General features: G+C 44.2%; 1 protein-coding gene across 2 annotated transcripts in view; it reads left to right on the top strand.

The window, feature by feature from the left end:
- The window catches only part of Fam114a1 (family with sequence similarity 114 member A1), a 67,900-nt gene extending 52,170 nt beyond the window's left edge, over positions 1-15,730 (top strand). The window contains exons 10-15 of one of the 2 annotated variants that reach the window (XM_041671622.1): positions 1,244-1,405; positions 2,432-2,571; positions 5,714-5,786; positions 9,579-9,632; positions 14,194-14,316; positions 15,618-15,730. In XM_041671622.1, the coding sequence (XP_041527556.1) occupies positions 1,244-1,405; positions 2,432-2,571; positions 5,714-5,786; positions 9,579-9,632; positions 14,194-14,310 (546 nt within the window). In that variant the 3' untranslated portion in view covers positions 14,311-14,316; positions 15,618-15,730. Of the gene's footprint in view, positions 1-1,243; positions 1,406-2,431; positions 2,572-5,713; positions 5,787-9,578; positions 9,633-14,193; positions 14,525-15,617 lie in introns of those variants that run through there. The other variant, XM_041671621.1, reaches the window with a different exon arrangement.
- The last annotated feature ends 581 nt before the right edge of the window (positions 15,731-16,311 follow it).

The following is a 16,311-nucleotide window of genomic DNA, read 5'->3' as shown; positions in this document are numbered from 1 at the left end:
TTATATAATGGTTTTTTTCTCTCCTTTTCTCTTACCTTATCTAGCAGAGGTTTGTATAGCCACTCACCTATTCCAATGCGTGAAGAAAGGGCAGATGAGGTATAGAGGTGGCAGATGAGTAATTTCTTTCTCTCTGTCAGGGGTCCCTGATCTGGCAGCTCGGGGACTCGAACACTGGGAAATGGCCGCATTCGTCTCCTTGCAGCACCTGGCACTGCTCGGAGAGGAGCGTGGGGGACTTCTCAGTTGCGAGGGTCAGCCTTTATTCCCAAAAGAGGACGTTTTAGGATGCCTCTCCCCTAATCTCCTAGCTCTTAAATTCCCGCCCCCCCAACATTCTGACCTGTTAAGCTTGGACGCATAGGCTTTACAGTGAGTAGTTCAGCGTCAGATGAGTGACAGCGTCTACTTAAGCAAACGGCGTGAAGGATCCAATGAGCCCTGGGTGAGGCTGACCTTTCTCTGAATTCTGGAAGCCACAGACCGGACCGGGGAGATGGTTTCTGCAGCTTCCAATTCGCCACGATTTTGTGGGTCATGGGTTGTTTATGCTGCCCTCCTGGTAGAGGTTGGAGGGCCTGCCCTGAGTCAGAAGGAGCAAAGCCATGGTTCTTCCTTCCATCACTATACATTATCGGTTTCTGAGATGATTCGGAAAACCACTACATGAGGAGATTCGCTGTAGCCACGACCCTTTACTAATTTCTAATGCCTACAAGAAAAGCTGCAGCTCATCTTCTGTCGCTAGCCATGAAACACAAAGACTACACCGTACGTGGTACAGTCTGTCATTTATATTCTCATCTGAATATCATTTTAAAAGATTCTCTTTAGGATCTGGAGCTATGGCTCAGAGGTTAAGAGCACTGACTGCTCTTCCAAAGGACCCAGGTTCAATTCCCAGCACCCACATGGCAGCTCACTGCTGTCTGTAACTCCAGGATCTGACACCCTCACACAGACATACATGCAGGCAAGACACCAATGCACATAAAATAAAAATAAATTAATTATCTTTTAAATGGCCTTTCTAAACTTCTAGAGCCCTTCAACATGCTCTGTGCACTTTCTCTTCCACCCTCTTTCCCTCGCCTATAGTTTCTACAAACTCTACAAACAACGAGGTTGCCATCTAAGGCCCTGAAGGAATGGCCCCACACATCCACCCTGGAGGGGCCCGCTTGAAATGACTTGGTTTCCCCATTCCCATGGCAAATGTCTTGTTTGTTTGGGGCCTTTGCAGGCCATGAAGAAAGCTCATGACTGGGTGGAAGAGGATCAAAGCCTGGTGTCAATAGATGTGACCAAAAGACCAGAGGAAGAAGAGAAGAAGGAAGAAAAGGAAGAGCGAGCCAAAGAACCCGAAGAAGACAGAACGGAGGGAAAAGGAACTAAGACTGTAGAGGTAAATCCACACCACGTCACCCACAGTTATCCATAATTGCTCTTTGTCAGCCCCATTTCAGGTGTGGATAGCCACTTCCCATTCACACCGTGCCCTGCCTTCTAGAAAGTGAGAGTTCCCCTACTCCAAGACGCCGTACGGCTTAACTTCCTGTGCAGTTCCGCACACTTTGTAGCTTGTCTCCATAACTTCATAATTTAGAAGCAGCAAGATCTTCCGGAGCATAGTTGATTTATCTTTACAGTAAATCTCCATCTTACATGCAAATTTGTTACTATAAATTTCCTTTATGTTCCCTCACTAAGGAGGTAATTGAAGCTCTTTTCTTCCCCTAAAAACGTTCGTGCCGTGGCTTCTTTGCTGCAGTTTAATGTCTGTGCGATGCTTTATGTCCTGCCCGTCCTCCAGAGTCATCTGCGCTAATTGCTCATTATGCCGGGTTCTAACTTCAAGCGACTAAGGGAGATCACTCTGAGGGAACATGTTCTCTAAGGAGCTTTCCTTCCACGCCCCACTCACCACCTGCCTCTGTTGAGGACACAGGTGTGACTAGGCTTGTCTTATCCCTGGGGACCTGGCAGCACACACACGCGCATGCACACGCACACACACACACACACACACACACACACTCACACACTGTATGCGCCGTTTGTCTCTGTGCGGAGGTCAGAGGTTGACTTTTCCTTTTTAGTCACTCTCCACCTTATTTCCTTTTGAGTTCAGGTCTCACATTGAACCTGGAGTCCCCCAGTTGTCTGTGGCCCATGAGCTTCAGGATCAGCTTGTCTCCATCCTTCAGTCTGGGGTTAGAGGTGTGCAGGGGAGGATCCATACCCGGTCCTCATGCTCATGCAGAAGCACTTTACTGACTAAAGCATCACCCCACCCTTGAGTTACATACGGATACAGGATCACATCATCTAGGGACTGGGGGTAGCTCAGTAGTATAGTATACATAATGTGACAGGGATTTTTGAAAAGAGACTTGTTTGTGACTAATTCCCTTGCGTGCATTCATTTCAGGAAGTGTACATGTTATCCATCGAAAGTCTGGCTGAAGTAACTGCACGCTGTATTGAGCAACTTCATAAAGTTGCAGAGTTAATTCTTCATGGACAAGAAGAGGAGAAACCAGCTCAGGACCAAGCAAAAGTTCTGATAAAGTAAATGCCACTTTGAATTCTTACTTTTTAAATTGTGTGTGTATGTGGTCCCTCACGTGTGTGTCTGTGCGTGTACATGTGTGTGCATGTGTGTATGCCATTCAAATGCACATATGCGCGTACTTCAAGCAACTGAAGATTCAGATTTTCGTGTCAACTGTTCCTTACTCGATGGTCATTTCAAAAGATAAGGACGCCCTTAGGAAATATGTTATACAGTAGTAAATAATAAGAATGTAACATAGGAGATTTGAGAGGAGACATAATAAGCTGGGCGTTAGTGGTGCACACCTTTAATCCTGGCACTCGGGAGGCAGAGGCAGGTGAGTCTCTGTGAGTTTGAGGCCAGTCTGGAGTCTGGTCTGCAGAGTGAGTTCCAGGACATCCAGGGCTACATGGGGAAACCCTGTCTTGAAATAGACAAAAAGAAAAAGAAGACACACTAAATCATTCAGCACAGAACATTGAGGGGAATCCTATTTTTATGCCACACCAACAGAGAAAGGATAAAAGTAGGCAAACCCACCCCACCCGTTTAGAGACTTTACTGGCCCTGTATAGTCTATATTTCTGAGCATGATAGCCACTGCTGCAAGCCAGTTCTCTGTAGGCTGCATTCCTATATCATGCATTGCAGTTTATGTTCTTCAATAAGCAGTTGTTGTTATTATTAGTTTATCTAGTGTTATGCAAACACTATACATAAATGTATACATGTATATGTAAATATATGCACACTGGAAAACAGTTGGTGTGGAATCTTCTTGAAAATCAAAAACAGAGCTAAAAATAAGTCATTAATTTTTATGTGTATAATTATATATTATGACATGGAATGTTAGCTGATGTCCAAATATCCCTCCATTCTTACTGAAACAAAGGAGCCCAAATAGCCCCCAAGAAAATACGTTGGGACACACACACACAAACACACACACACATGCACACACACATTATCCACACTCACTTTTCAGCTTGCTAATCTTACTACATCTGACAAGGCAAATTATGTATTTAGAAAGAAATTATATCTTATGCAATAATTCTAGAGAGATCGTGTACTTTCTAACATACGAAAGGAAAAGAGAACGACAAAGCAGGAAGCTTTGAAATGCTGAAGACAGCATCTAGAGACTGCCCTGTCTTCACCGTACAGATTGGAAGGAGGAGGGCTGAGGCTCAGAAGTCCCAGGGCATGAATCCTGGACCTTGCTCTGAGCACCTTTTCACCCCTGCCCTGTTTGTGCCAACCTCCTCAAGCTGCACCGGCCCCAGCTGGTCAGTTCAGTGAGTGCCCTTCCACCACCTGCCCAAGAACACACAGCATGGTTCTCTGCCGTCTCCTGGCCTGGCCCATGATGCTTCCTACGTACAAATTTCAGATGGATGGATTTCAGATGATGGAGTCCATCAGCCTACTGCTTAGTAGTTCAGTGACAAGGCTGGATTAGCCCATGGAGGTCCTAGGTCTCTTCCCCAGCAGCGTACGGAAGGGGTGGGGACTGAGAAGGGGGCAGATTCAATAAAGTACTTGCTTTGTTCACCTGAGGAGCTGACTTCATCCTCAGTCCTCTTACAAAGAGCCAGACAAGGTTGCAGGCACCTGCAGTCTCAGAGCTGGAGAAGTGGAGAGAGAGGAGCCCTGGGGCTTAAGCTGAACTTGCGAGTTTTCATGTTCAATGAGAGAGCTTGTCTCAGGAAATAAGATCAGACCCAGCTGGATGTGGTGGTGCACATCTTTAGCCCCAGCACTCGGGAGGCAGATGCAGGTAGATCTCCGAGTTTTAGGCTAGCCTGGTCTAAAGAGCGAGTTCGAGGATGAGCAGGGCTACACAGAGATGCTCTGTCTTGAAAATGAAAGGAAGGGAGGGAGGGAGGGAGGGAGGGAGGGAGGGAGGAAGGAAGGAAGGAAGGAAGGAAGGAAGGAATTTTAAGAGGGTAGGAGGGAGGGAGATTGGGCAGATTAAGGAATGCTCAGATATTGACCTCTGACCTCCACACGCATGTAAACACACACCTCCTTCCTCAACATGTGGCATATGCACCTACATACACACAAAAAAAAACTCTGAATATGCAGTTTAGATAGAGTCCCTTCAAAAAAGAAAAACTCCTTCGCTGACTTTAGGAGATCTTCTAACGTGGAACTGTTGTTTTCCTAATAGCCTTTAAATCACCATTAAATCACCCGCTCTAATTGTTAGGACAAAATCAGACAGAACACACATTGTTTGGCAATTATATTGTTTTCAGTTTTTGTCATCTGTGGCGTTAGGATAAACATTCTCACTAGTTTTGTCTGTCTTGCTCTATTTGGAGTAAAGACTTAGACGTAGAATGGCCAAAGTAAAGTTCGAATTTTGAGATATCCTAAAGACATTTTCCAGGGGCTCATTATTTTGAGGCATATAGTAAAAATGTAATCAGGATACAGAGAGAAGCTGGATGGTGGGGCATGCCCATAGTCCCAACTCTCTGTAAGCTGAGGCAGGAGATCTCCGTCTGGACCACACAGTGAGACACTGCTTAAAGGGGAGGCAAGGGATAGAGCACTTGCTTCGTCAGGGCAAGACCCTGGGTTGTCCCCTCGTGACAGAAAGTGTGTGTTTGTGTGTAGGGGTGCGTGCATGGGTGTGTGCATGTGTGTGCGTGTGCATGCGTGTGTGTGTGTGTGTGTGCGTGCGTGCGTGTGTGTGAAATACCTGCGTTTTAATCCCCTCTCTGTGATTACTGCTGTATGTTCCACACAGGTTACCTGGCAGGTTGAGTTAGTCACTGGGTGACATGTGATTAAGTGCCTCGGTGAGCAGCCATTATTTTAAAATGACCCAGATGCTGGAGGAAAGCCACCTGGCCTGAATTTCCAGTCCTATGAAAATGATGCTCAGGCCTGATACTTCCCTGCGCATGGCTTCGATTCTAAAAGGAGGGCAAACTAATTAGAGGATTATTCCTTAATTAAACTGGAAAGGAAACGGTGCCTGTGGACAACTGTTGAGGAAAACTGCTCATTTCTGTTGAGTGACTTCAGACTTAGGCGCTGTCCTTTTGATGTCACGCAGCATTCATGTCAATAATTGTCTCAAGGGTGAAGATCCTTTACTTTATGAAAAACTCTCGAACCTCTTTGTTCTTATTTCAGATTGACCACAGCAATGTGCAATGAAGTAGCCTCCTTATCGAAGAAGTTTACAAATTCTCTAACCACTGTTGGGGTAAGAATACAGTTTGGACCATTTTCTTGCATTGTTTAGGGAAGCAGAGCTGTGAAGAGAAGTCAGGAATATGACACCTTTGGAGACAACTCCATAAGTAGAGCTGTGTCATGCTGCTTGCTAAAATCAGGCCGAGGCTTCTTCTCCGTCTGGGCTGTGGGCTCCAGTCCGCCGTCCATCTGGGCTGTGGACTCCCGTCCACTGTCCATCTGAGCTGTGGACTCCTCTAGTCCACTGTCCGTTTGGGCTTTGGGCTCCAGCCAGTCTTCTGTCTGTCTGACTTGTGGGGTGAGTGGTCAGATCTTTGTGGGCCTCATTTTATTCATACATCAAAAGAAGGAGTGTAAAATGAAGGTTCTTTTCCATTGCTTATCATCTGTGATTTTACTACTCAAGAATCTCTACTAACACAATTAACTTTAAATATTATCACTCATATTGTCCTCTCTTATAAGTTACATATGATAAGAGTTTCAAAAGGAAAACAAAATGTCAATTAAGATCTGAGTGTTTCTGTTCTCAAGATAATAGCTTTGAAAAACTCTCCATTTGTTTCCATGTGTGGCTTCTGATTACTTATCCAGGTTGCTTTTTTTCTGTCCCTTTTCTGGCCCAGGTGGTCTTTATGGGCTGGGAAGGTGGTTTAGTAGATAAAGGCTTGGATGTGCAAGGATGAGAATCTGACTTCAGATCCCCAGAACCCGCCTGCAATGTCAGTGCTGGGGGGGGGGGGCGCGGGACTAGGGGTTCCCTCAGGTCAAGCTGGCTAGCTAGAGTAGCCAAATTGACTAGCTCCAGGTTCAGCAAGAGACCCTGTCTCAGTAAATAAAGTAGCGTGTGATTGAAGAAGACCCAGCATCAACCTCTGGCCTCCATGCCTATGTGCACACACATGTACCACCACACTACACATATATACATGGCAGGAGAAAGAAATTGGTCATATTATAAAGCCCCGTCTTCATAGGGTAGTAAGAGGCAAGTGGGAACCATTCCTCTTCAACCTTCCTACTTCTCTTTTAAAGTCCTGGATGCAAGATCTGACTCTCCCCAGAGACACAGGAGACAGGTTTCAGTTAGGGTATCTGATTGCAATGTAGAGTTTTCTGGGGATACCTGGAAGTCTGCCACCAGGGTTCTGCTCTCTCCTTGGCCTCTGGGATGGATATATAAATTCCTCAGATAAGTGGGGGGGGGCTTTATGAAAGGCATTGGAAGACTGTGCACAGCCCTGGGGACCCAAGAATAGAGCTCACCCCAGGCTCTGAAACATTGCCGGACTATGCTTCTCCTTTCCCATTCCTTTCCCCTGGGTGAGAAGTTTCAAAAAGACCATTGGCCAGGTCAGATGGTGTCACTCAGCAGTGATTGGGGACAAGACTGTGTCACACAGATTAACCAGCTGCTGTGACCTAACTGCGCATTAGATCCAAAGCAAGTTCTTCCGTAAGTCAGTCTGATAAAGGGTGAGCTACAGGCCGCCCGTCCATTCTGCTGTCAGGAGTCTGGTTTGCCTGTCATATCTTGGCCTTATCTAATTTTGGGCTTTCAGCAATGGTATCTCCTTGTCTGTACGCAGAGTGATGGGCGGCGGACTCCATTGGTATGGCAGGCGAGATGAAGCACACTCTGTACTCCCAGTTACTTGGTGACAGACTTTGGTGGGAATCGTGTGTTTACCCCGCAGCACAGGGCTGATCTCACCCATTCAGGGAATCCAAGTCCCAGAGAGGTGACCACATGCGTCCAGGCCTCTAGGTCTGTCTCTGGGCTCCTCACCGCAGCTCATCAAGCATCAGATAACCAACTGTTGGGTGTCCCAGGGGTGTCTGTGGTGTTTATATGATTTGTGTTAAAACAGGCTTTTCCCTGGGGTGGGTAGTGTTTGTGACAGTGTTTGCTTCTCCTTGTGCCATATCATACTCTAACATAGTGCTTCCTAAACCTTACCGATGACATCAACCATCTGGAGACCTCGTTCAAATGCAGGTTCTCGCTCAGTCAGTCCATGTGAGCTGAGGACAGAGGTTCTGCATTGGCAATAAGCCCTAGGGTTACCAAGCCAGGGTCCGTGCCTGAGCCAGGGACTCCACTGGCTGAAGCAAGTTTCCAGCAGCTGGGCATGTGCTTGGACTTACGTTTGTGTGCAGATACAAACACGCTCACAGACACTTTGCGCTGTCCGTTTGGAGACAGTGAAAGCTGCATCTCAGAAGGGAGCCTCCAGGGATGCCACCACACCACAGCAGAGCCCCTGTCTGCAGCTGTGATGAATAATTCGCATTTGTCATTGTTTCTGTCCTCCAAAACAGCCATTATTCATAACTTGAAACTAATGAGTGCGTATTGCTCTCCAGACTCCGTTTAAATTGCTCACACATCTCATTGGTTCTGAAAACCAATGCAATTTTACTGCCCTCGTTTTGATCACATCTTAGAGGTTTATTGATAATCCCATAAACGTGAAAGCATGTGCTAATAATGGATTTGCGGGTTGCTTACTAAAATGACTGCATTTTTAAAGAGGTTCTCCCCCCACCTCCCACAAGACTCCATTGCGGTTCCCTCAGCAAGGCCTAGCTCTCTATAGAGTAACACCATGCTAGCGAAGGGAGGCTTCTCTGGGAAGATATGTTTAATTCATGTGCTTTTGTTTGCCATAGAGCCTACCAGGAATGGCAAGGGAAGGCAGCCCACTAAGATGCCCTATTAATGATTTATTGTTGTAGGAGTAGATTGAGCAGTTTAGATAGGGAAGTCTGCTGATTGACAGCTGAATGGTACAAGTTAAGGAAAATGGTCGTCTCTGCCTTTCGGAGTGCCTGAAGTAGGGATTTGATCTCCATGCTTAACACATCCTTGTGCTGCTCTTCAAACCTGATTCTGCAGGCGTGTTTGAAAGTTATATTTGAGGGTGTTTGCACCTTATTGCTCTTCTGGTAGATAACCTGGAACTCGTGTTTGCAGCGAGGTGGGAGAAGAAGGAAAGAGGGAACAAAGAGGACGAAGAAAGGACAGACAGAAAGATTGGACTACCAGGATAAATAAGGAAAGGACTTAACCCTCCCGAAAACTTTGGAAAAGCCAAAATATGAAACTAAAAAAAAAAAAAACATACAAAAATTCAGGGCCTGGAGCGATGACTCAGTAGTTAATAGCATGGATTACTTTTGCAGAAGACCCGAGTTCAGTTCCAAGCACCCACATAGAGCAGATTACAACCGCCTATGATTACAGCTCCAGGGAATTCAGTGCCCTCTTCTGGCCCCTGAGGGCACCTGCTCTTATATGCACATACTCCACACCAACACATATACACATAATTAAAAATGAGTAGAATGAAACTCTCAAGAATAAAAATCTCAGTAAGCTATACAGCTATCTTAATTAAAATGTGTGGTGAGGCATGATGCATGTCTGTAATGTAGGATGGTGTCAGGCAAATTGTGCAAAAAGACAGGATCCAATCAGCCATAAACTTCCAACAATTAGAAAGATCTTAGTTTATATTTCTAGCAAAGTGAACTTGCACAAATTGCCCAACCTTCAGGACTGCTATTTCTTCATCTAGCCCCTAGGCTTACCACAGCACCAATCCCCTGCTAGGATTGCAGGTAGAACTAGAGACCACATAAGGAAGGTGCGGACACGAAGCCTGGTCTACAGTAAGCACGCACTGCTCTCCTTCCTCTCTCTAAGACCTCCCTCTGCAAAGCGGTGTCGTACATTTGATGTGCTAAACCTTACGGTATAAGCCCTTAATCTGTCAATTTTATATTTTCAATTTCACAGAGCAACAAGAAGGCTGAAGTCCTTAACCCCATGATCAATAGTGTGCTTTTAGAGGTAAGTAGCCCCCAGAGAGAAAAGTACTCCAAATCAAAGCGAATGTCACAGCTATGTTCTTTCTTTCTTCTTTCTCCCAGTCAGCAAGTGTTATCAAAAGTCTAAATTTTATCACCAGTAGTCTAACAGTCGTGTGTGTGTGTGTGTGTGTGTGTGTGTGTGTGTGTGTATGCATTTCTGTAGCTCAGCAGCTGTAAAACCTCTGGTGGAGCCACAATGCCTAATTTTCATGAATTCCTGGTTATAAAAGAAAATGCTGAGCTTGCAGGTTATTTCCTGCTACTGTCTCTCCCTCACTCCCCCTCCACCCCCCTCCCGCAGAGGCTGATTTCTGCTGCCAAGTTTGACACTGTGATTATTGGCTGCCATGGAGGATTATTGCCCACTGGTGATTTCCATAAAGGCAGGCATTTCCCATCGTTCACGAAAACTTTTGGTGTAGCTGAGTCTAAGCTCCAGGTTAGCAAAAATGATGCACCATGCCTGCCTGTTCAGTTACAAGGGTAGAATACTTACGTGATGAAGGCTCATGGCCCAACTCGCCTGCTCACTAGGACTTCATAGCATCAGCTGCACAAAGGGGAGGCTGTCCCAGCTTTGCTATGGCTCTACCAAAACGACCCCAGTGATGCAAGAGAGAAGCAGCCCAAGATGCCTTCTTCCTCTTAGAACTTGGGTACTGTGTTCTGCATGCGGTCAGAGGAGGGTCTTCCATGGGAGACCGGACTGTAAACCACTCGCAGTGTGTTGAAATACGGAGCGGCGGGCTGTGTCCCGCCACCCGGCTAGCTTTACCCAAAATAATTACACAGAAACTGTATTCTTTTAAACACTGCCTGACCCATTAGTTTCAGTTTCTTATTGGCTAGCTTTTACATATTGATCTAACCCATTTCTATTAATCTGTGTAGCCCAAGAGCTGGCTTACCAGGAATGATCTTAACCTGCGTCTGTCTGGAGTGGGAGAATCATGGCGACTCCCTGACTCAGCTTCTTTCTCCCAGCATTCCGTTCTGTTTACTCCGCCTACCTAAGGGTTGGTCTATCAAATGGGTCTAGGCAGTTTCTTTATTAATAAGAAATCACTCCCACATCATTTCCCCTTTTTCTGTTTAAACAAAAAAGAAAGGCTTTAACTTTAACATAGTAAAATTACATATAGCAAAACAGTTATCAAGCAAGAATTACAGTTACAATATTTATATCTATTTTATCTTTTATCATAACTAAGGAAAACTATAACTATCTATTCATTCTTCAACTCCATCAAAGACTCCAGAAGGATATAATACTACCTAAGTAAACAAGAAATAAGAAAACTCTAGAAATGACAGAGACATCTTGCTGCCTGGACAGTCACCCAAAGTTCTTTTGTATGGTTGGGGCATCCATCTTCAGCCTTCAGGCCCATAGTATCCAGCAGACATTTCCATGAAGCAGGAAATTTCAAAGACAGTTCAGTCACTATCTGCTGTGTCCTGCAGAATGTCTCGCAGACTCTTTCATGAGTCATGAACCCCAAAAGACCGTCTCACCTTTAGGCAAGTTCAGCAGTCCTCTCTCTGCGGGTTCTCTGTGTCCATTTTATGCAACAGTCCAGGCAAGAGCAGTTTCTTGCCCAAATGGCTATCCAACTCCATAAGGATCCTCTTCGATGCCCATCTTCCTCTCGAAGTAGATTGGTGCCACCAGGAGCAGATATGTCTCATTGTCATGAAAAGTCCTAAGTTATTAAAACATTAAATGCCATATTCTGCAGTCTTTGAAAGATATGAAGAATGTCTATCTAACTGAAATGTATCTCTATATATCTAGAAAATCTAACTAACATGACTACAAGCTTGACTATTATTGATGATTAACCATTAACTTATATTTCTTAATTATACATTACATTTTTAAATGAACTACACAATCACAATACCTTAATCAAGATCAGAAATACATACACATATAACAAAATTGACTGTAAAATCCGCACCAATGCAAATTACTCATACCTATATCATTTTCCCCTTTAAATGTGAAGGAACATTTACAAACAATATTTTGGGAACATGGGCGCAGTTTTTTCTCTCCAAACTGCTTCCTGCTGAATGGGGGCGCTGTTAACCAGATTATTTAGGGTGTAACCTGTGTGCCAGGTTTATCTCAGTTGCCAGTTGAGTGAAGTAATTTTTTTGAGGGTGTTCACAGGAACTTTTCGGGAGGTCGTGGTCTATCATACCATATCGGGATAGATGCAATCCACAGGGTCTGGTCCTCTGTGAAAACAAAAGAAGACCCTTTCCAAAGCATCATATCCTTAGACCCAAATTCTGAAGTCATACCCTCATGATATCTGTTTTGGTTTCACTTGGCAGCCCATAGAATGAAATGTCTCTCTGTACTTAGCTCCTTTACAGTCAAAAATTTTAAAGAAAACATAATGTACATAATCCAGACTCTCTGTGAATTTTCCATTTTTACGTGGCTTATTTTTCTTTATTTCTTTTAATCTCTTAACTATCTGTACTCTGTCTATTTAAAGACTTTACCTTTTTTTTTAAACCATTAACTTTATTTTCTATATTCTTTTTCTTCTCTCTCTCAAGTCTATGTGTATTCATCCAACAGTGTGGTCTTTTATGTCTGAATCTGTTTTATTGTGAATCTGTAACATTTTTTTACTATCCAGGAACATTTCTTAAAATGTTAAGCAGTTCTTAAAAACTTAAGTTGTGCCATGTACAGGTAATATGGTACCGCCTGTGTCTTGTCCAGTTGAAACCTTAAATGTGCTGTTTTTATGGTAATTACGGTAGTTCCTGCCTGAGACCATCACAGTTCAGCATGGCAGAGCTGAGCCAAGCCGCTCCTGCCTCAGAGCCATTTGGTGCCCCTGAGCCACACACAGTTCCAGGCACACAGCAGTCCACATTGCCATCAAGCAAGCTGTAGAGCTTTACTCCAAATGCTCCATTCAAAAGCTCTGTCTCCCACAGGAGCCAGACAAAGATCGCAATGGCGGCACAGCCCAGAAAGCCGGCATTTTAAAACAGCCAGTTTTTTCCTGCTGATGAGTCAGGACAATTTCTTTGCGGCACGCAACCCACAAACAGCAAAAAGCTGTCTTAAATTTTCTTTCTCTCCTTTTTAAGCCCTCTCAGGTTTTACGTGGAGTTTATTAGCACGTTGGGTGCCACTCTGTTGAAATACGGAGCGGCGGGCTGTGTCCCGCCACCCGGCTAGCTTTACCCAAAATAATTACACAGAAACTGTATTCTTTTAAACACTGCCTGACCCATTAGTTTCAGTTTCTTATTGGCTAGCTTTTACATATTGATCTAACCCATTTCTATTAATCTGTGTAGCCCAAGAGCTGGCTTACCAGGAATGATCTTAACCTGCGTCTGTCTGGAGTGGGAGAATCATGGCGACTCCCTGACTCAGCTTCTTTCTCCCAGCATTCCGTTCTGTTTACTCCGCCTACCTAAGGGTTGGCCTATCAAATGGGTCTAGGCAGTTTCTTTATTAATAAGAAATCACTCCCACATCAGCAGTGGGTAGCCACAGGGCTGGACAAGCAGATGCAGGACACAAGCAATGCACGTACCATCATCTTCACATTAGATGTCAACGGAAAACTCAGAGACTACAAAGCACCAGAAATGCTGTCTATGGCAATATTGCTGGGCATTGTGCCTCATTGTTAAGCAAAACTGTCAATGGACAAAAGTTAACAAAGCGGTGGCAGTAAGTGTCATTGCTTAGGTCCCAGCCACACAATGGAATGGATCAACCAGAAGGGGCAGGAGCTACAGGGACACATCCACTGGAACAGACACAGTTAATAGGAACCCTGGAAGCCGAAAACAGAATATAGTATAAGAAAATCTACCTCCTGGAAAGCCAGTAGTGCTGTATCCCAGCAATCCTAGCACTCAGAGGTCTGAGGCAGGAGGATGGTGAGTTCAAGGCCAACACAAGTTGTGTAGTGAGATTCTGTCTCAGTTCTCAGTCTCCCACCCCAAATCCCTGTCCTGGCTTCCAGATTAAATTGCACATTAGCATGACAATTGACCATATTTGTGCACCACAAATATGAGACCCAATTCTTATTCACTGGCCCAGAAGAAATGTTCATGTTCTAGATACCCTAAATTTCACCATTTTTACAATAATCTCCCTGTGGAGAGCTTTCTATAAATCCTCTGTGGTTTCGGCTCTAGTCTCCTGTGATTTTTAGGGCTCTAAGGTTGACCTGAGAAAGGGGTGGATAATACTGGCCACACTGGGCTGTGGATCTACACATACTGGCATCCCTTAAAAGCCCGTGGCAATGATTTATCTCATTTTGAACGAAGTCCCTTCAATAATTTACATAATTTAGACCCAGGTATGTGCCATCTAAAAACATGTGTTTGCATTTGCCACACAGACGAACATTCTAAGAATTTCATGATGTAGTTTGATGGTTGCCGTTCCCTCTCCTCAGACGGAAAAGAATGTTGTCAAAAGGTGACAGCCATTGAAGCTGAACTATGAAACGATCCCTCAGCCCCATTTTTGCGTCTTGCAGGGCTGCAATAGCTCCACATACATCCAGGACGCCCTCCAGCTGCTGCTCCCGGTATTGCAGGTCTCCCACATCCACACCAGCTGTTCGAAGATGGAGACCCAGCCAGACTCCAGCTAGTTCAGGGTAGACCAAGCCTCTTCACTACACACCTTTTAAAGGCGATGATCTTCAAAGTCACAGGCGGGACCACTCATCTGAGGACACTACAAGCAATTTTGCACAGTTTTGCAAATACAGAGAGTTAACTTTCCCCTTAATGTATATTGTTGTTGTTTTATCAATAATTGTATTTTCTTTATATTAACTTAAACTTATACTTGTTATATTGAAATTTTTCTTTAATTTTCAGTTCCTTCACAAATATGTGTTTTCCTAGTCAAACATGCTTTATTTAGAAATTCATAGGAAGACCCTAGATTTTTGTTCGTCTTTGAAATGTCTACCTTTAAATGCCCTATTTTTCTAAAACATGCCTTTAAGTCAGTTCTTATACTGAACTTCATTTTGTTGCATAAATACCACAAGCAAAAATAACACTACTTATTTGGTTTTTAAAAAGGGCATGAATATATTTTTGTTGTCCTTCGTTTTGTGACAAGATTTACTGAGCACCTACTATGTGTATTCCATAAAGGATGTGACCTCGCTCCAATAGACATGTTCTGAAAGATGATTTATAATAACCCTTGACATATTCAAAGATATTAAGATGTTTTCTAAATCTTAAAATACTTGAAGAACCAAGTAAACTGGTAGTTACTTAAAATGGGCTACCCTTCAATTTATTACAGTTTTTCAACCTCTTTGAACTTCTTTTAAATACCAAAATTACCTCTAGGGTAAAAATATGTATGAAAAGATATTTATTTTTGAGACAGGATCTCACTATGTAGATGGCTAGCCAGGAACTCTTTATGTAGACCAGGCTGGCCTCAGATTCACTAGGATCTGCCTGCCTCTGCCTCCCAGGTACTGGGGTTAAAGGTGTGCACAACCACACCTGCCTGGCCTGAAGACATATTTTAGTTTAGGGTATGCGGTGGCAAAATTAGAAAGCTTGAATGTATTTCAGTAGAAAATTAAAGCGGTTTTAGCATAGTAGAAGCCCAGACCTGCATTCCAAAACTACCCACTAAAACTGTGGTGGCAAGGGTTAGAAAATACCGATGCGTTCTGGTATATTGGTTCAGGGAGATGCCTCGAAGATCTTGCAGCCAGCAGTAGCAATGCCGCACCTGTTCTTGGCAGGTTGGGAGTCTGTGGCATGCTTCTGTTCCAGACCCTCACTGACATTCGTACCAGCTGTGTCCAAAATAGTCATGCCCAGTGGCTCTCCCAGGCAAATGATGCGTGGAGTCTCAAAAGGGAGAAAGTCCCTTTGCCTTTCTTTCTGTGATAGAATCAACTCTCCCTGTTCCCTACAAGTCGAGTAGATATCCGAAGTCTCTGCAGCATTTTTGTGTGTCCCTCTTTTGTTTCTCAGCTATTTGGCTCCTGAAACAACCAAATAAAAACGGAAGGACAATTTATTTGCGACCTAGAAAAAATAAAGTTCTCTTATAAAACCAAGGAAAGATTCACGTCTCCTTTTCTGACACCTGGAGTGTCTCTGATGTTAAGTATGGTGGTGATTAACTAGTAATGATGTCGCATTTGCCTTTATGACTTCTATAATTCTTATGTATAGAGCAGAAGAAAAATCTAGATGTGGACATTTTTTTCACATCTGATGGGTTTGTACATTAACTAGAAATATAGAAGAAAAACACATGCCGCAAATGAATTCCCAGACTTGGTCTCTCAGCCGTCAGTGTTGAGGTGGTGGCTCAGCAGCAAAGTGTTGAGAAAAACGTAAGAACCTGGGTTTGGATCCCCAGCACCCATATAAAATCTGGGTGCACACCTGTAATCCCAGCAGCGGGTGATGGAGACAGGAGGACCCTGGGTCACTGGTCACCTAACCTAGTTGATGAGCTCCAGGTTCAGTGGAAGGTCAAGTCTCAAAAAAACAAAAAAATAACATGAAGAACTGTAGAGATGGCCAAGGTGGATCTGTGACACACGTGGCTGCCCAAATATGTGTGTGCACCAGCTCAAAACACATGGTGGTGTATGACT

Source organism: Microtus oregoni, unplaced genomic scaffold (genome assembly GCF_018167655.1).
Source record: "Microtus oregoni isolate MIOR12 unplaced genomic scaffold, Mior012 000021F_ref0000039, whole genome shotgun sequence".
NCBI classification, from domain to species: Eukaryota; Metazoa; Chordata; class Mammalia; order Rodentia; family Cricetidae; genus Microtus; species Microtus oregoni.
This window is presented reverse-complemented; position numbering and strand designations above follow the sequence as displayed.